This window comes from Macaca mulatta, chromosome 10, assembly GCF_049350105.2.
Source record: "Macaca mulatta isolate MMU2019108-1 chromosome 10, T2T-MMU8v2.0, whole genome shotgun sequence".
Classification (NCBI taxonomy): Eukaryota; Metazoa; Chordata; class Mammalia; order Primates; family Cercopithecidae; genus Macaca; species Macaca mulatta.
The window spans coordinates 63,353,060-63,372,440 of NC_133415.1; the positions used below are offsets into that span (position 1 = coordinate 63,353,060).

The 19,381-nt window shown below is 41.6% G+C and overlaps 1 protein-coding gene across 7 annotated transcripts in view; it reads left to right on the forward strand.

Moving 5' to 3' along the window:
• The window catches only part of RALGAPA2 (Ral GTPase activating protein catalytic subunit alpha 2), a 322,744-nt gene that overhangs the window by 22,101 nt on the left and 281,262 nt on the right, over positions 1-19,381 (forward strand). For all 7 annotated transcript variants that reach the window (XR_013398579.1, XR_013398580.1, XM_015149541.3 and 4 more), the window contains 2 exon segments: positions 9,903-10,013; positions 14,060-14,112. Coding sequence is in view for 5 of the 7 variants with exons in the window: in XM_015149541.3 (XP_015005027.1) it covers positions 9,903-10,013; positions 14,060-14,112 (164 nt within the window). In the remaining 2 variants the exon portion in view is untranslated.

The window sequence follows — 19,381 nt, forward strand, 5'->3', positions numbered from 1 at the left end:
CCAGGTTTCAGGTACAGCTGAAAGGAAACAGCTTTTGCAGGTGGCATACAAGAGAGGATTTGGTGAGCTTTATTGGATATAGTGGGTGGTGAGATTGGTGATGCCCAGACCTGTGTGGGGGTGACAGTCAGAGATGAAGATCATGTGGGAATTGGATTTCCCAGGAGATGGATGGAAACCTGAGTGCAAGGCCTGGTGGGACATCTTCTGATGTGTACCTAGGGGGTGGTCCATGGTCACTTCTAATTATAGTTTCCTTACTGAGTGTGCTTTCTTAGGCAGCTCATGGTAGCTAGGTAAGGAGGAGGAAATGGAGGGTCTTGCAAGGAGCAAGGGGAAGATCTCTGGTGGGGTGCCGTGTAGTAAAGGAGGGGCCAGGGTTATCTTGAATACGTTATTACTTAACTTCTGGATGACTTCAGGAGTAATTCCGTATCAAATATTTCCAATGATGTTTATGCTAAAGTGGGTGCAGATTGAATGTATAGTACTTCAGAGAATTTTTCTGAAATATGAAATCTTGATGGTATTAGACAAGTGTACTTGTAGAATGGACTTACGTCTTTTGGTTCATAAAGCTTTGCAGAAATTCTATAAATAGCCTTAGACTGAAAAAGATATGACAGAGAGGAGAGGGGGTAGTGGACAGGGAAAGTATGGGGAAGGGTGAGTGAGGTTGGGGGTGGAGTGTCTTGAAGCAGAAAATTCAAGAAGGGATTTGCTGTTGGTATTTCGGTTTGTGGGACAGAACTCAGATGACAGGACAGGAACTGAGGGAACCTCTGCCCTGAGCTGCTGGCTGAATCTGCAGGAGGAGTGAACTCCTTAACTGAGAGTGATTATGTTAATTTTCTTTAATTTTTGAAACTCCTTGTAACAATTGTATTAAGGGTCTTTTTTGTGATCTCTACCAATTTTGCTCACTTTAATTGAGAGACAGGAGGAAATTGTGGGCCTGAGGACATATTTTATTTTTTTATTTTTATTTTTTTGAGACGGAGTCACCAGGCTGGAGTGCAGTGGCTCAATCTTGGCTTGCTGCAACCTTTGCCTCCCGGATTCAAGTGGTTCTTCTGCCTTAGCCTCCTGAGGAGATGGGATTACAGGTGCACACCACCACGCCCAGCTAATTTTTGTATTTTTAGTAGAGATGGGGTTTCACCATGTTGGCCAGGATGGTCTTGATCTTTTGACCTCGTGATCCACCCGCCTCGGCCTCCCAAAGTGCTGGGATTACAGGCATGAGCCACTGCTCCTGTCTTATTTTATTTTTTAGAAAGTGTACTTTTGGTAATATTTACTCATAGTTTTGCCTTAAGTTTTACATTTGTAGCAGGCATTATATATGTGTGTGTAAAACAAATATGATGGTGATAATTCCTTGCTGTTTTGTAGAAAATAACTTGTTAAAAAGTAAAAAGATGTAACTAAATTAATATAAATTCACTTAAAGTATATCAACAAGTTTAAAAATTTTAGTGCTGAGGAGGATGTTTCTGATTTCAGATTTTTCTTACATAACATAGAGACTTATATAATAGATGGTAGATAAATATTAGGTAATTTAACAATATGAATGCTGTTGGTAACTTAAGGAATGAACATGCATTTGCTCCATCATTCTTTTGAAAATGTTACTATTTACTAGAAATTAATACTAGCTGCAGGGTGGACCTTCATTGCTTGTTACTTTGTTTTAGTAATTTATCATCTCTCTATCTAGGATAGTAGTCCTGACTCCTTCTGATTTGGAGGAATCTTTTTTGGTCCATTATTATAAGAAGTTTTACCTTGATTTTTGAAAAATCATTTTTGTTATTTGGTGTGACCTTCAGGAATGCTTGAAAGGATTAATTATGAAGCCTCTCTATATATCTAAATTCTGCTGTTTGATACATTTATTTAGTACACATGTATTCAGTACCTATGCTTTGGCTGAAGGGAGACCCTGACGCTCTCTGCCCACAGTCTGGTGGGGGAGACTGAGGTATAGAAGTAGGAGGGGCATCTAAGAGCAGTGTGTGAGGAGCCGGGCAAGGTGTCCTTACCTGTGAACTGACTTGTGGGGATGACTTGGGCTTAGCTAAGGGGACAAAAGGGACTCTGTGCTTCCTTCACAGCCCGCTTCCTATTCTATCCTTCCCCACCTGGGCTTCTCACACCACATCTTTGACCAGATCTCGAGTTTCGCGCCATTATAGCACTGGGGCTGGAGTCTTTTGTCTGATGCGTTAAGTTTTCTGCTGTGTAAATTAGTATTTTCATCCACATGCATACTTTGTAGTTGCAAATAATCAGTCCAGGAGACTTTTTTTTTTTTTTTTTTTGAGATGGAGTTTTGCTCTTGTTGCCCAGGCTGGAGTGCAGTGGTGCAGTCTCTGCTCACTGCAACTTCTGCTTCCCAGGTTCAAGTGATTCTCCAAGAGACATTGTAAAGTCTGTATTTTTAGGCATTTTCCAGATGTGAATTTCTCTTTAATAATAATGATGATGATAAGAATGTTGATTGGCCATTAAAGCCAGTCATTCCTGATATACCTCCTGTTTAATGATCTGATTGCCTGCTGAGTCTGGAAAGTCTTATTTTGTAGGTTTTTGCCTCCTGATGTAGACAAGCTTCTGATGTGCAGTTAGCACATTACTGCAGGCACAGGAGGTACTGAAACATACTGGCTGGTGTCAGGAAAAGGAGTTCCTGCCTTCACCCTGGCTAGCATGGATCACTGTTGACAGAAAGTTTGTGTCAGTGGGCAGCCCCGGTAACTTGGATTCATTTTTCCTGCTTTTCCTTCTTCAATGGAGGGGATGATGTGTTATACTTGGGGGTATCTCTTCATAGGTTTGCTGGCCTTCATGACCAGTGAGGCTGTTCTGTACTGAGTTTCTTATTCTGCACCAGCATTTCTATAACAGTGTTACATAACAAACCTTCCCAAACCTAGCAGCTTCCGTAAGCTTTACAGCAACAGGCATCTATTTTTCTCCCTCACTGTGTTGGGTCTGTATTGGCTGGGGTGGTTCTTCTCACTCATGGTTGCCTGGGGCTGGCTCCAGACTGGTGGGTTGAGTTCAGCTCTTCATGAATTTTCTCATTTTGCTTGGATCAGCAACTACTTGGGGCTCTCCCAGCAACCACTGCCACATTTTTAAGGCCTTTTTAGTCAAAGCAAGTCAAGAGATCAGTCTTGGATCACTGTGGGTGGTACCATCCAAATGTGTGGATGGAAGGAAGGAATGATTTATGGCATTTCTACAAACTACCCAGGTACCTAGGCAGCTGTTTAAATGTGAAATCGCCAGAATCATATTAGCCTATAAGTAAGTAATGGTGCATTACTAATGACATTCATCCTTGTCAGCATTTTCTGTCTTGTGTCTGACTAGTTCTTTTGCACTTCATTATTTTCCTTGTTCTCATTGAGTGCTTCTGAATGACTGTTTTATTAAGTTGTCAAGTTTGCCTTACATTCTTCATTTACCCTTTTTTTCTATCACCAGCCTGTTAGCTTGATCATCAAGCCTTCAGTGCCATTATCCAGGGAATTTCGGTAAAATAGTAAAGGGCACCTATCTTCACCTACACATAGGACTGTAGACAGGGCTTGGATGGCTCTTGGTTCTGGCTTGGGAATAGAGGGGTGTAGGCAGTATAGAAGGTGCAGGAGGGTCATTCCTCAGGGGAGAACTGAACATGAGCTCCTTCCTCTCTTGACAGCATCCCACTGGGTGAGATGAGGACTTTTTCCCTTCCTTTGGTGCTGTCTAGGGGTCTGCTGAAGCAGGTTTTTGTGAGACTGTGTTATGACCCTTCCAACTAAAAAACAATAGAATTGCTATTGAAGAGGATTATATGTGGAAGGAAATAGAGGGATAATCCCACTGGTTTTGTGGGTGTGTTTACTAGTAGTACTTACTGCTGTATTAGGATTAGTGACCTTTGCTAGGAGCAAAGTAATTCTAAAATTACTGACATTTCTATAATGCTGACTGAAGCTCTCATAAGCACTCTACATATGCTCATTTTATCATCACAGCAGCCCTGTGATGTAAGAACCATTGTTAGCCCTATTTTTTTTTTTTTTTTCCTGAGATGTAGTCTCACTCTGTCGTCCAGGCTGGAGTGCATTGGTGCGATCTTGGCTCCTTCCAGGTTGAGGCAATTCTCCTGCCTCAGCCTCCCAAGTAGCTGGGATTACAGGCATGTGCCACCGTACCCAGCTAATTTTTGTATTTTTAGTAGAGTCAGAGTTTCACCCCTTTGGCCAGGCTGGTCTTGAACTCCTGACCTCAAGTGATCCACCAGCCTCGGCCTCCCAAAGTCCTGGGATTACAGGTGTGAGCCACCGTGCCTGGCCTGTTAGCCCCTTTTTAAAGATGAAATTGAAGAATGGAGTGTTTAAATAACTTGTCCAAGGCCCTGTGGCTTCTGCATTTGAATCCAGGCAGTGTGCCCCAGAGGTTTTGCCCTCAACCTTTGCTGTTACCTTTCAGCTAGATGTGGAGAAATACTTGTCAACAAGAGGTTTAGCTGGACAAAGGGGTGGAGGAGGGTGGTTTTGGGTGGTATGTGGAAGATTATCTTTGAGATTTAAGGTGAAAATAATAGACACAGTTTACAATCTGTTGATTGGTGGTGCAGGAAAATGAGAAGTTAAAGAAGATTTCTTTAAAAATTCAGAAGTGACCTCTAGCTCTGCCAGGCTGTCTGCCATTTGCTTCCCTGTGGTTAATTTGGAGATACTTCCCTGAGTTCTGTAATAGTAGTAAGCCAGTGTGCTAGCATCCATTCCATGCCAAACCCTGGAAGCCATCCCTTCAAAGGCGGTTTCCCATCTGGACTCTGGAGCGCAACCTTGCCCTCCCTCCCTCTTCCCTACAGCCCTGAGAGGCTGTGGGGAGAGTTCCATGAGCTGCTTCTTCAGTGTCACTCACTCCTGTTTCTTACCTTGGGCTTTCCTTCCTTCTCTTTCTCCTCTGGCTCTCCTGCTCATCCTCAAGGTAATGATTTATTTCTTTTATATTCCTGACTGACTTATTCCCATTTGTCCCTGAGGCCTTTGTACTACTACTCAGGTATGGCGTTGCAGGACCAGGGTAGGGGTTCTGTTGACGTCGCCAACAGGCTGTGTTACCTTGGGCAGGTCATGTGAGATCCTGACCCTGAGGTTTCTTTCTCTTAATCACACCTGCCCATCTATTTCATTGGGCCATGGTGAGGGTCAAATAAAATAAACTCATGAACATTTCCTTTAAAGCATAAAGCATGACATAAATGTATGACATTAGCATTCCTAGCTTCCCCATGTGGCCTTATCCACTCCCTGCTGTGGTGTCCAGCATGGGCTTCAGCCATGGTGCCTATTCTGTTACTTGCTTGTTTACCTGTGCACCCCTGAGGGCCTCGGGTCTTATTCTCTTTGAATTTTTTAGAGCTTAACACAGCACTTGTTGGCATGGATAGGGGCTAGTAAATGTTTGAATGAGTGGGTCAGGAATGCCTGTCTGAAGGAAGTTTGTGGTCATAGTTGTCATCTTTTTTTTTTTTTTTTTAAATTGAGCAGAGCCTTTCTGTTACATCTCTATGTTTCTTGATATTAGCCTTGCTAAAAATAGGCTTTTGATCCTTTCTTGTGTTTCTTTTTGCAGGTTGCTAAATTCCATTGCCTGTGATTGCCTTCCCTGAGACCTATGCTTACTTTATAAATATTCTTCTGATGAGTCTTTTAAAAAAAAGACAAATCAAGAAATGATTCTAGATTTTGAATTAAAGATAAAATATCTGATATTTGTTATTTGGTTGTTCATTTAACAAATGTGTCAAGTACCTTTCATGTACCAAGCTCCGTTCTTCAGGCTGGGGATGCAACAGTGGACAAAGCAGATGAGATTTCTGCCCTCATGCTGCTTACATTCTAGCAGCCAGACAGTGAGGCAGCAAATTAATAAAGGGATGATTTCAACTCATCTGAAATGCTGTCAGGGGGAATCACGCGAAGAGGATGCCCAGACCAATGAGGAGTTCTCAACACATGTACATAAACTTGAGTGTGCTGTAGATGCTGTGCTTCCAGGTTCACTGTGCGTTGGGTTCCCTGGAACGTATCTAGTTGTCTTGTTAGTGAGCACTTAAGCTCAACACCACCAATGCCTTACCCACAAGAAAGATATTGGATGGCTGAGGATAAAGGTGGTTGTTACCTGGACCTTTGGCCTCATGAGGACATCTCAGTGTATAAGAGGGATCCTTGAACATGATGAGGACCCTCTTTGTTTGGTTTGCTGATATTTGAGTGTCTGAGGGAATGAGGGAGTAAGGGAGGGAAAGATGGGGACTTGTTGATCTCGCAGTAGCTTTCTGTGCCAGCTTGCTGCATCAGCACACCCATATCCTCCATGCTAGAGAAATTGTTTGCCAGCTTATGGCATTCTGTATCTGAGGCACATTCACTGCAGAGCCTACCAAGGGAGAGGGCCGGGGAGAGGAGGAAATGTGGAGTGACACATAGGGGCACTTGCACATTTCTTTGAGGAAGTCATGTGTGATCCAGATTCTGAAGGATGAGACCTGTTGATGAAAAAAAATTGATGCTTTTAAACAATTAAAATTAGTTTTATTCAGAAGTCTTGCTGAGGTTTGCAACCAGGGCGAGTCAAGAGAGTGTCTGTTTGACTGCTCCAAAGTAGTACTTTAGCCCACAGTTTATATACAGGTGGCGCACTCTGCATGTGCTCAGAAGTTACATTAAATGTGCTCAGAAGTTACATTAAGTGTGCTCGGAAATTACATTAGAGCAAAATCTTATCAAGGTTTGGGTGTGAGGGTCCATCTGGTTATAGATTATAGAGGCATAATCATTAATGCTGTCAGATATTATGTGCAGGAAGAGGCAAGGGCTGAGACGAATCTATCTTTTCTGAAAATGCCGTGATTCAGGCAGGAGATGTGGGAACCGGTGCTGTATCCTGCTTATTATCTTCAGGGCATTCTTCTGAAGGGCTGTGCGGAGTCTTTGAGTCAGGGGCTTTGTAAAATTCTGCTGGCAAGGGATTTTGTGGAATTCTGCTGTTATGTAAGCAGGAGGAACAGACATAGTGTCTGCATTTGCTACTTTGTCTCATACACTGAACCAGCTGCATGAAGATCTGGGAGTGGGGGTAGCATCCTGCAGGGGCCCCAAGTGGAGAATGTGTTTGGGAAGTTTGGGAAATGGAAAGAATCCACAGTGGCTAGAGGATAGGGAGTGAAGGGGAGAGTGGTGTGCAGTGAAGTTGGTGTTGAGTGGGGGAAATCGGGCAGGGCCTTGCCGGCCATGGTAAAGATTTCGGATTTTAAGTCCTACTGGAGGCAGATGGAAGGTTTTGAGTAGAGGAGTGATCTGATTTGATTGTCTCTATTAAATATTCGTGTTGGCTGCTACGGGGAATGGAAGAAGAGTGGAAGCAGGGAACCCAGGCAATGGGCAGAGGTCGCGGCCTGTGTGAGGGTTCGTGGCCACATAGACCAGGCAAGGCCGTCCAGGGCTGGAACATGTACGTGATAAAGGCAGGCTAATAGAATGGCATACTGGGGATTGGTAGTGAGGAGTGATGCCCAGGCTGTGGCCAGAGCAGCGGGGTGGATGGAGGTTCCAACTTACTGAGATGGAAGAGCCTGAGGGAAGAACAGGATCTGATGGAGGACTTCCCTTTGGACACGTTTAATTTGAGAGGGCTTTAAGATCCTCATGTGGAGAATCAGCTGGCAGCAGGCTGTGAGACTAGAGCCTACAGTGGGAGATGTCAGGGCTGCAGATGGAAATCAGGAGTCCTCAGCAGAGATAAGATTTGTCTTTTGATTTCCCCAAGGATTTTGAGGGTTAGGCTGTTTCTTGTAGGTTTACAAGGTATAGTCATTATCATTGTATGTGTAGGCTAATTCATGAATTCTCAATTCATTCAAGAAAATATTGAACTAAATATTGTGCTAGATGCATGGGACATAATGATTCATGAGATAGACTGTGGGTTCTGTGAGGGCAGGGAATATGTCTAACGGAGGAGACAGAGCATTCCCTCAGAATTAAGTCAGGAATTCAATCAGAATTCCACCATAATTAAGTAAAATGTGATGTGTTCTGTGACAGGGAAGCATAGAGTGGGGGCTACACAGCAGAGGCGCAGACCTAGTCTTGGGGGTAAGGTGGGGATGTTTCAGCTGACTGCTGAGGGGGAGTGGGAGCCAGCTGAGTGAAGCCGGCTTCAGAAAGAGGGCTCAGTGAGTGGTAGATGGGCTAGCAGTTTGCATTAGAGTTGAAGTGTACTGAACTCTTTCTTGGAACTGGCAGATTCTGCACAAGGCACTCAAGGATTCCTTGGCAAGATTGTATAGCTCACAGGAATGTTAATATTCGTGTGGGTTGATGATACTAGTTTCCTTGCTACCTGCTTTCACACAGTAAATTTGTTCCTTGCTAGGAATTTTCACAGCTCTGTGCCCAGTTTTACTTTGGTGCAGTAAATATAGTGTGAAATTGGCAGCTCATAAGACTTTATAAACACCTTACATGCATTATTTCAAAGAGCCAGGGCACATTTTTGCATGAAAAGCTCTTATACAATTATCAGAGAAAAACAACTCTTCAGAATCATCTGCGTTATTGCTAACATTATGTAATTTGAACACCATAGTATGTATATTCCCATAGATTCAGTGTTAGGACTGCAAAGGCAATTGGTACAACACTGTTACAGACTGAAGAACAACACATGTTTTTCTTGAGTAATCCTTGCAGAATTTTAAGGAAGCTTTTTGTTGTTTGTTTGTTTTTTGCTTTGTTTTGTTTTTAAGAGACAGGGGTCTCACTATGTTGCCCAGGCTGAAGTGCAGTGGCTCAACCATAGCTCACTGTAGCCTCAAGCTCCTGGGCTCGGGCGATCCCCCTGCCTCAGCTTCCCAAGTAGCTGGGATTATAGGTGTGAGCTACAATGCCTGGCTCCAGGAAGCTGTTTTTACTTTTCCTCAGGTGCTAGTGTATTCTCCCAAAGTGCTAGTGTATTCTCCCAAAGTGCCAACTCCTTGGTCAGGACTGTAAATGGCACAAACAACCTTGTTTGCTGAGGAAAATGTACAAAGGTATGTTGACAGTTGGTGACTACTTTGACCCCCAGCATTGTGAGGTTTTACCCTGGCTGACCGGGGCCCTTGGAAGAACTGCCTGTGTTGCTACTCAGCCCCAGTGGGAGTTGTCACTGTGCTAAGTTTCCCACACCCCCGCCTATCTGTCCGCAGTCTGTGGTTTAGCAAAACTGTCTAGTACAACAGGGGCAACTCTAGGAACACGTGGTAGGTCCTACAGTGTCCATACATGAGTGGGGCAGGTCATCTAGAAGCTTGTGGTTGGGGAGCCTGTGCTAGTTCACTTGAGCTGGTTTCTGTTTTCATGCCCAGAGAGGTATGTTGGTGGGGAGGAAGCAGAAATTGGTCCATTTAGGAGCTCCACCAGCAAAGTTGTTTTTCAGAGATACAACCCTATCCCCTCTTCACAGCCTGTGTCAAAAACTGCCTCCTTCATGAACCTCTACTTCCTCATCCCCTAACAGGAAGTCATGTTGTCCCTCCCCAGACCTGCCCCTGCTTACCTCCGACCTTCTAGCTGGTCTGTCGTTGCTGGCGCCTGTCAGCTCCGACCTCCCTGAATTGGCCCCACAGTCTCCTGAGCAGGGCTGAGTGATGGGTGGTACCCAAGGTTCAATTAAGAACTCTCTTAGGTGGAGAATAAACAAACAGGAATACTGTTTTGTTCTGTGTTGTCTTATAACAGAATGAAACTAGTTGTACTTGCCTTCTCTTCAGAGAAGGTTGTTTCTAAATTCTGGTAATTGTATAAAGTGAATTGTCGTAAATGGAAACTTTTTCTTTTCAGATAATGTGGATGCAAGTGATCTTAAGCAGTTTTTTGAGACCAACTATTCTCAGATATATTTCATCTTCTATGAAAATTTTATAACACTGGAAAATAGTTTGAAATTAAAAGGTAAGCATTTCTGTGTATTTTTTTTTAAACATGCAGGCATTTTTAGAAGTTGTGTATATCTTGAGCTACAAATTATACATTTTTAAGCCTTCTGTCTTGCCAAGACTTTAGCAAAGCTGTGAGAGCCTGGTGGACAGGGTGGCATCTTTGTTTCTCTTGAGCTTTCACTTATACACATGTTAATTGAACAACACATGGCTAGCAAAAACAGCAGAAGAAACCCTTACAGAGCATGATTTTCAAAGGAATAAGTTACTTAGAAAGAAAAGTTATGCATGCGTACTGTTTAAAAAATTTGTATTCTGTAAAAGGACCTGAAAGGAAAACTCAACTGTCTGTTTTGCCCTGCTTGCAGAGGCAGCACTATGAAAGATTTCCTGCATCTCCTTCCAGATATATTATTAGTGTATTATGTTTATATATGTTTGTGACTATATTCTTTGAAAATCAAACCAACAAGGTCACATTATACATTCTGTTCTGTATACATTTATACATCCTGTCACCTAAGCGGCAGGATAGTGTAGCCTGGGGAGCCAGACTGGGTTGGGAACCCGGCCCCACCCTTCTGGCCGTTTCTCTTTGGCGTCCTCTTGTCAGCATTAAACAGGTTCACAGGTATCCTAGCATTTTAGGACAGAGTTTGACACATAGTCCATGGTCAGTGAGTAGTAGCTGCCGTCACCGTCTTCCTTCATTTTCGTGTAGTCTGTGGGCTGAATCTGAATCCCTATAGCTCTATGAAGTAGGTGTTACTCATTCATTTAAAAAATAAGCCATATGCATAAATAACTGTGAAAAAAGTTAAAAAGTTAGTTGTTCTGTAAGACATTTAGACAGAATTCTGTGGTTCTTGGGAAGTGAGAGAGATGACTTCCTGCTGAGTGTATACATGAGGCTTTGGGGAAGAGGTGGCCTTGGGAATGGACCTTGAAGGACAGCAGGATTTCAGGTGGAAGAGAGCGGCACTGCTGGTGGAGGGGAGAATGTGAGTAGAGCTAGGGCTGTTCTTACGACATGTATGGGAAAAGCTTTTTTTTTTTTTTCCTCTTGCAGCAAAGGTGTGTGAAAGAGATTTGCAGGAAATTAGATAATGCTTGCAAGGAGCCTTGAATTGCAGGCTAAGGAGTTTGGACTTTGTTCTGGAGGTGGTTAGAGCTCTTGAAAGCGTTTGCTACTATGACAAGTGTCTTGTAAAGTAGCAAGTGAACTAGAAGCAGGAACACCAATTGGAAGGCTGATGCTATCATTCATGTGAGGGATGGTGATGCCTGATCCAGGGAGGCAGTAGTTAAGGGAAAAGAAAAGTGTTGTGTCTCAGTGGATCTACCATCTATGAGACTTGGTTATAAGGGAAAGGGAGAAGTCAAAGATGCTTTCAGGACACTGAGTCTGCTTTGTGAGGTACTGTTAGCAGTAGGAACCCTGGAGGGGAGCCAGATTTGGAAGGCAGGAGGGTGAGAGTGGCTTTGGGCAGTCTGTGTTTGAGGTGCCTGGGGGATACCTTGGTGTAGGTGTTGGCTGGACGGTACAATGTAGGTGACTGGATCTTGGGAGAAAAGAGATGAAACCATGCTATTGCCAAGGGAAAAAGTATACAGAGAAAGAGAGTGATGGTCAGAACTTTTAGATAATTACTTTTTTTATTGGGTATATGCAAAGGAAAGTGATGGAGTAGTGGGAGGGGGTGCCAGGAAAGGGTTTTGTCACAGAGGCCCAGGGGAGAGAGAATTGAAGTCATGTAGGGTCAGCCCGTTGGTGCGTGAGATGCAGCTGGGCTGGGGAGTAAGAACCCCTCAGTGTGCTGGTCAGTGAGTGCTGAGAGAAAGGTTCTAGGTGAGGAGCAGGTCGGAAGCCAAACAGATGAACATAGAGTCACAGGGCGGTGAGCTGGTGAAGGTGACCCATGAGAATATCCTTTCAGAAAGTTTGATGTGAAGACACAGATTGTGTCTCACCCTGGTCATGGACAGGCTATTGAGGAATGCATCGGCCTGTTTGCAGACTGAGGAGTGGGTCAGCTGGAGTGGGGGATAACTGATGGTGCAGGTGTTGGGGGAAGTGGGTTGAGACAGGTCAAGGAAGAAGAAGAGACATGGAGAGGAGTGTACAGGTGGCCTTTCTATGTACGGAGGAGCAGATAAGGGGATAGTGTAGATATGGAGACATTTTGAGATGGAGAGGAAACATTGAGGGACCCCTTGTCAGATGCCCTGATTGCTCGTATAGAACAGAGGCAGTTGTCAAGCATGGAGCGGAAGGAATTCAGGGTGAGGCACTGCGGTGGTCTTTGATTGTGGCCATTCTTGCAATCTACTGCAAAGAATCATAATGAAGAGCCAATAAAAATAGTGAGATTTTTGAAGTTTTTTTGCTTTTAGTATAATCTGTGTTCGATTGGAGTGCAGGGAAGACAGTGTACCCCAAAAAAGAAAAGAAAATGCCTACCAGGAATAATTAAATAAATAATCTTGTGATAACTTCAGCCTTTGCATTTATTCAGGCAAAAACTCCAGAGTTATTGGCTCTATCTTCAAAATACATCCAGAATCACCGGCCTGTTCTCATTGCCTACACTGGTAACACTAAAACTCCTGATATCCTCACCTGGATTATAGCATTAGCCGCAGAAATGATCTCCCACTGCCACACTTGTGCCCTCTCCCATCCCATAGTTTCTTGTCAAAAGAGCAGCTGGAGTCCTTTAAAAATATGAGTCAAATCATGATTCTTGGCTGTTCTAAACTTTCAAATGGGTTCTCATTCCCAGCCATTACAGTGGTCTCAGGGTCCACCTAATCTGCCTTCCTTTGCCTCACCTACTCTCCAACCTCAGCTGCTCCAACTCTGCCCCTTGTGTGCTCCAGCCTTAAGGGCCTCTGGCTGTTTTCTGACTATGCTAGCCATGCTCAGCTACAGGGACTTTGCATTGTTCAGTTCCTCTGCCTGGAACACACCTCCCCTAAATTTCCGTATGGCTTGCTTCCAAACCCCCACATTTCCATATGGCTTGCTTCCTAACCTCAAAGGATCTTGTCTCAGATGTAACCTTACCAGAGAGATGTTCTCTGAATTCCCCAGTCAAAATTGCATACCATCTTTTTAGGCTTCTCTATCTGCCTTCCCTGTTGTTTTTCTCGCTCATTTATAGAATGCCCCCTCCTGCCAGAATATTAACTTTTTGAGGGCAGGAGTTGTTGTCTGTTTTGCTCACTCCTGTATGCTCAGGGCCTAGAATAATCCCTGGCATATAGACATTCTGTAGTAGTTTTTCAACGAATGAGTAAATGATATCTACTTCATTGAGCTGTGGAGATTCAGTTAGATCGGGGGTCTACAGCTTGTAGCTGCCTGTTTTATAAATAAAGTTTTATTGTACAAGCCGTATCCATTTATGTATTGTCTGTGGCTGATTTTGTACTGTAACAGCAGATTTGAGTGTTTGTAAGAGAGGCCTGCAAAGCCTAAGATATTTGCTGTCTGACCCTTTACAGAAGAGGTTTGTTGATTCCTATATTAAATGACGTATGTCAAGCACTTAGCACGATGCTTGGTACACAGAGAGGACAAAAAATGGTAACCTCTGCTGCAGGTATTGTAGGTTTTATTACTATTGTTATTATCAATAGAACAATGTGCAGTTGCCCGAAAAGATATACTACTTTTATAGTTATCTGCTCTATGATTTTTTATGTTACCAACTTAGAAATTTTTCTTTGTGCTGTGCATTCTGCCACAATTTCAGCCAATAAGTAACTAGTTGAGAAATGAATAAATTACCCATCATAGTTCGGTCACAAGTTGGAAAACATGGAAGCTGTGTTCAAACAGCTAGCAAGGGGCAGCTCTGCTGGATGTGGATCCAAGCAGTCTGGCTCGGTTGTCTGTTTGCAATCCTAATGTGTTCTCCATACTGCCTCTTGCTATTTTTTGAATAAATGAATGTATGTTGAGGCTTACTAGTTTTAAGCTGCCTGTTAGCATAATTTGTAATGTCCTAAAGTTTAAATGATGTCATGATAACTAATTATTTTTTAATATTCCAGGGAATAATAAGTCACAAAGGGAGGAGCTGGACTCCATCCTCTTCCTTTTTGAAGTAAGTTTTGATGAATTTATTTAACTTTTATAATTCTTGTTGGAAATAAAGTATTTTTGATCTTTAATTTTATTTGAAGACAAAAATGGCTATTGGTGGACATATTTTTTTTCTTTCCTTCCTTCCTCCCACCCTCCCACTTTTACAAACAGTTCTACAAAGAATTTTCTTGTGATTTTCTTGTTTTGCAAACGTGTGAAAGTTTTTCCTGTATGGGTACCTAGATGTGAAATTATTAGATGGAAGAGTACACACATCTTAAATGGTAGCAGATATTGCTGAATTGCTCTCCAAAAGGTCATATAGTCACACTGAGAAACTGCACTGCAAAAAAATAAAAATAAAAAATACCTAAAAATGTTATATAAACTGATATGTAAGTCTTATGTAAATTTCTTATACTCTAACATTGGAGATGATTCATCGATACATATAAATACACATATATATACATATATATAAATCCGACATGCAAAAACTTATATTTTTCTACTAGTGAGGTTATGATTTTTATGCATCTGTATATCTGTGTGCATTGATCATATCTTCAATGTTGAAACAGTGTTTGGGTGTGATTTTTGACTTATTAAGCTTAAAGTCTTTCTTGTCCAAATATATTAGTTAAGTGGCCAGATTATGGGTACCTGGAGAACACACTCAGAACTGAATTATAGGTTCTGAAAGTTAATTGTTGGTTTTTGAGAAATTATTTCTGGTTTGAGAGGTGTATGCTTAGGTTGGTGTGAGAAGATGAACTTTTATGGCTATAAAGGAAAGGCCTGATGTGAACAGGTGCAGAGCTGGCTCTAGAGGGAAGCCACTGTAGGAAAGATCTCCTACAGTAGAAGAGTTCTCCAGGGCCTTATGATGAGGGGCTTTCTGGGTTTATGGAAAAAAACAAAATATGGGAAACTTCCAGCCCAGGACTTGTCTTCATGGCTAGTGCTCAATAACCCTGGTTCCCCTTTCTCTCCTTTGAGAGCTGTATTCCTTTCCAGAGTACACACATTGATTCACTGCATATTCTGTAGTGGTTATTATGTTTCCTTTGGTTACCCTCCTTTGAATGAAACCTGTGTAAGTGAGTTGTTTTTAACAGGAGCTTTAATTAAGTGTGTTAGTTAAATATGTATCTACTGACCATCATTTGTACTATTTTATCAACTTAATTATATTATTTATGTAATGGTTAAAGAATCTATAACATATGTAAGTTAGGAAGCATGGTAATAAAGCACATACTCTTGACACCCTCCTCCTTCCCCATTTTAGGAACTAAAAACTACTTAGGTGCTATTCCACCATCCTTTCTCACCTCTGTGGCAGTCATTCCCCTGCATTTTATCATCCTCTTTCTTTTAAAAAATGGCTTTACCACATATATTTATACCCTTAAATAATTTCTTGTGTGGTTTTGTTTGGTTTTGAGTGTAATAGAAATGATCTTCTATGGTACATAATCACCTTTGACATGCTTTTTACCCTCAACATTAATTCTAAGATTTATCCATGTTTTTAAATTTAGTTCGTTTATTCATTCCCACTGCTGGATTAGGTAAATATATGTGACTTGTTTAATTCCTACGTTTTGCCTACAGATTTTTTGTTTTCTTGGTAGACAGATTGTCTGTGAGTAAGGAATGAACAGACTTGCCAGTTGGTCTGCTTTCCGCCCTGACTCAGCCTTCCAGTACATTGGTAAATGGAAGTGATAAAGGGTCATCTTGTTTTTGATCTAAAGAGAGTTTTGTTAATGTCAAACATTAAGAGTAATATTTTCTGTAACTTTTTGGTAGATTCTCTATCAAATTAAGTAAGTTTGTTTCTATTCCTAGTTTGAGATGTATTTAAAAAATCTTAGATGGGTTTTGAGGTTTTTAAATTTTTTTTCTTGAAAAAACTTGATTGAGATGATGATGATTTTTCTTGAGTATTAATATTGTGAATTATAGTTCTAGATTTTTGGATGGACTAATTACTATTATTATTATTCTTTGAGTCAGGGTATTGCCCAGGCTGGAGTACAGTGGCGTGAACATAGCTTACTGTAGCCTTGACTTCCCAAGCTCAAGTGATCCTCCTGCCTCAGCCTCCCGAGTAGCTGGGACTACATGTGTGCATCACTGTGCCCAGCTAATTTTTTTTCTTATTAATTTGTTGTAGAGATAGGGTCTCCCTATGTTGCCCAGGCTGGTCTCAAACTCCTGGGCTCAAGTGATCTTCCTGCCTTGGCCTCCTACAGTTGTGGGATTATAGGCATGAGGCACTGCACCCAGCCTGGACTAATATTTTGTTTGCATTCTTGGATCTATGTTCACAGCTGAGGTTGGCCTCAGTTTTTCTTTCTCATGCTCATATTGTTTTTGACTGGTCCTGTCATAATGGTTATAAAACCTATTGTCAAGCATTTCTTCTTTCTCTGTTGTATAACATAGTTTTATAAGATTGAAATGAGCTGTCATTGAAAGTTTGTTTACCTTTCCTGTATAACCACTTGAAACTGGGGTGCTTTTTTAACTTATGTGAAGATTTTACCAACTTATTCAATTTCTTTGATAGTTTTAGATTTGTTTTAGTATTATTCAGATTTTTCTTTTTTTTTCTCGATTCAGGTTTGGTAAGTTATATATTTTTCTAAGAATTTGGAGAATTCTAAGGATTTGTTCTTATTGCCAAAGTTTTAAAATGTATTGGCAAAGAAGCTTCTCTTTGAAAAGTCATAAGCCCTTCAGTTTTATCTCCCTTAGCATGGTCTTTATTGTCTTCAAGAAGTTTTTATATTACATACCATAGTAGTGGTGGTGGTGGTGGTAATTTTTGTCTTCAAGAAGTTTTTATATTACATACCATAGTAGTGGTGGTGGTGGTGGTGGTAGTAGTAGTAGGAGGAGGAGTAGTATTTATGCCACATTTTTACTATCTTCTAGTTGCCATTGTAGCGGCTTTAAACTCTGTTTTTTTGATGTAATTGTTGTTCCTTTAAATGGCTTTTCTTTCTGGCCTCTTTTTTTTTTTTTTTGAGATGGTATGTCGTTCTGTCCCCCAGGCTGGAGTGCAGTGGTGCGATCTTGGCTCACTGCAAGCTCCACCTCCCGGGTTCACGCCATTCTTCTGCCTCAGCCTCCCGAGTAGCTGGGACTACAGGCACCCGCCACCACGCCCGGCTAATTTTTTTGTGTTTTTAGTAGAGACGGGTTTTCACCGTGTTAGCCAGGGTGGTCTCGATCTCCTGACCTCGTGATCTATCCGCCTCAGCCTCCCAAAGTGTTGGGATTACAAGGCATGAGCCACTGTGCCCGGCTGCTTCTTTTAAGATCTTTTGTGTCTGTTGTTCTGTAGTTTAATTACAAAATATCTAGTTGAAGATTTCTTATCTTACTTGGTATATATATGTTTCTCATGTCTCTGGATTCATGTTTTACAGTTCTCTAACATTCTTAGCTATCGTCTTCTCAAATATTGATATGTTTCTGTTCATTCTGGCCATACTTTCTAGGATTCTTATTTAAACTTGTTGATCTATCTTCCCTGTCTCTTAAGCTTGCTTTTATTTTCTCCTCCCCCAATCTGTTTGTGTTGCATTCTGGGAAGTCTCTTCAGTTCTTTCTTCCAGTTCACTGACTCTCTTCTTTTGGAACAAATCTGCTACTTTACCAATCTATTGAGCTGTACATTTCAATGATTTTTTTTCATGTTTTAACAGCTTTTTTGGTTTGGCATTCTTACGTGGCTGGTTGCTTTCGATTGTCTCTTGATCGTTGTTCATTTTTAGACATCTTTTGTTTTCTTAAACATTTACTGCACAATATTTCATATTTTGTATGTGATAATCCTAGTAGCTGAAGTGTTTGTCTAATTATGCTTGTTATTTCAGCTGCCTCTCATTCACAGTGGCTTCTTTTTTGCATATTTTGTGATATTTGATTTTGAGAGTGGTACTGAATGACTACAGATTTCATGTTTGTTAATTCTGGTTTCTCCCAGAAGATTTGTCTTTGCTTTTGCCGGGAGTCTGGGAATGCTCTTGATTGAGGGCACTTTAGCTCCATTTGAGGGTTCTGGTTTATGAATGGAAATTCAGGTTGAGTTCCCTAAACTTACCATGGTTGGGGACTGGGTGCTGGAGGGAACAGCCACCTGTAGATCCTGGCGCTAGTATTGCCATCAGCTCCTTGGCATTCTGCAGTTTTTTCTTTTGCATGTTGCTCACAGATCAGGTTTTGGCTCACTTGTCTTCTGCTTCCTTTCTTCTTCCCTCTTTACTCCTCCTTCTTCCCCTACCATTTTTTAGTCCCTTTTTAGTTTCTCTGTGTTCTTCAAAGCCCAGCAATGTTTTAAGAATTAGATTTGTTGTGTGGATCTAAGGGCTAGTTGGCTTGCGGCAGGAAAACCCTTCAGAGATTCTAGATCTATCCCTCTCTCAGAAGTTTCAAAACCTTCTCTTCGTGTTCCGAAATTCTAGACTAGGGAGGGTGTTAATACCGATTCATTACCATTTCCAGAGGATTAGTTGCCTATATAATAGAGCAAATATATATTATTCAAGGCTTCATAAAACTTTCATTTTGCATGGTAAATATGAATGAGTAATACACTTGCACTAGTTTTGTTTATGCTTATGTTCCCTCTGTCTCTGGCTTTACAAGGTAGGTTGTAATTTGTATGTTTCATTCTGGGTACTAAGTAATTTCATTGCTGCTTTGTAGGATAGTGCCTTGTAAAGCTTGTATAGTTTATAAGCGTTTGGAAGTGAATACTTATCACTTTGTAAATAATTGGGAAAGGCTGCCTTGAGAAGAGGTGGAGTTAATAAGATGTGTTAAATCACAAAAGCGATACCATGTAGAGATATTCTATAAATAAGAAATGGCTTGGAAGAAAGCATAGAGGTAAGAGATAAGGCATGAAAGAAGAGTATGTAAAGAGAGCTGCTGTCTGCCTTGTAAGTCAGGGATGCCCTGAAAGGGAACCTTGGAAAAGGAAACAGTAGTTTTTAGATGTAGAGTATTGGAGACATTATAGTATTCTGATAAAGTAAGTAATGTGCAGTGAAGGCCACCAGCCTGTCCAGGTCATGGTCTCAGGCAGTGAGCAGACCTTTTTACTTGCCTTCCTCTCTAGTGGGAACACCTGTACCTTTTGGAAGTTGACCTTTCAGCTGCGTTTGCCTGTAGCTTCAGATATGTGCACCACTTAGAAGAGTTTCTGTTGGTTCATGGAGAGGTTTGTCTTTTTTTTTTTTTTTTTGAGATGGAGTCTTGCTCTGTTG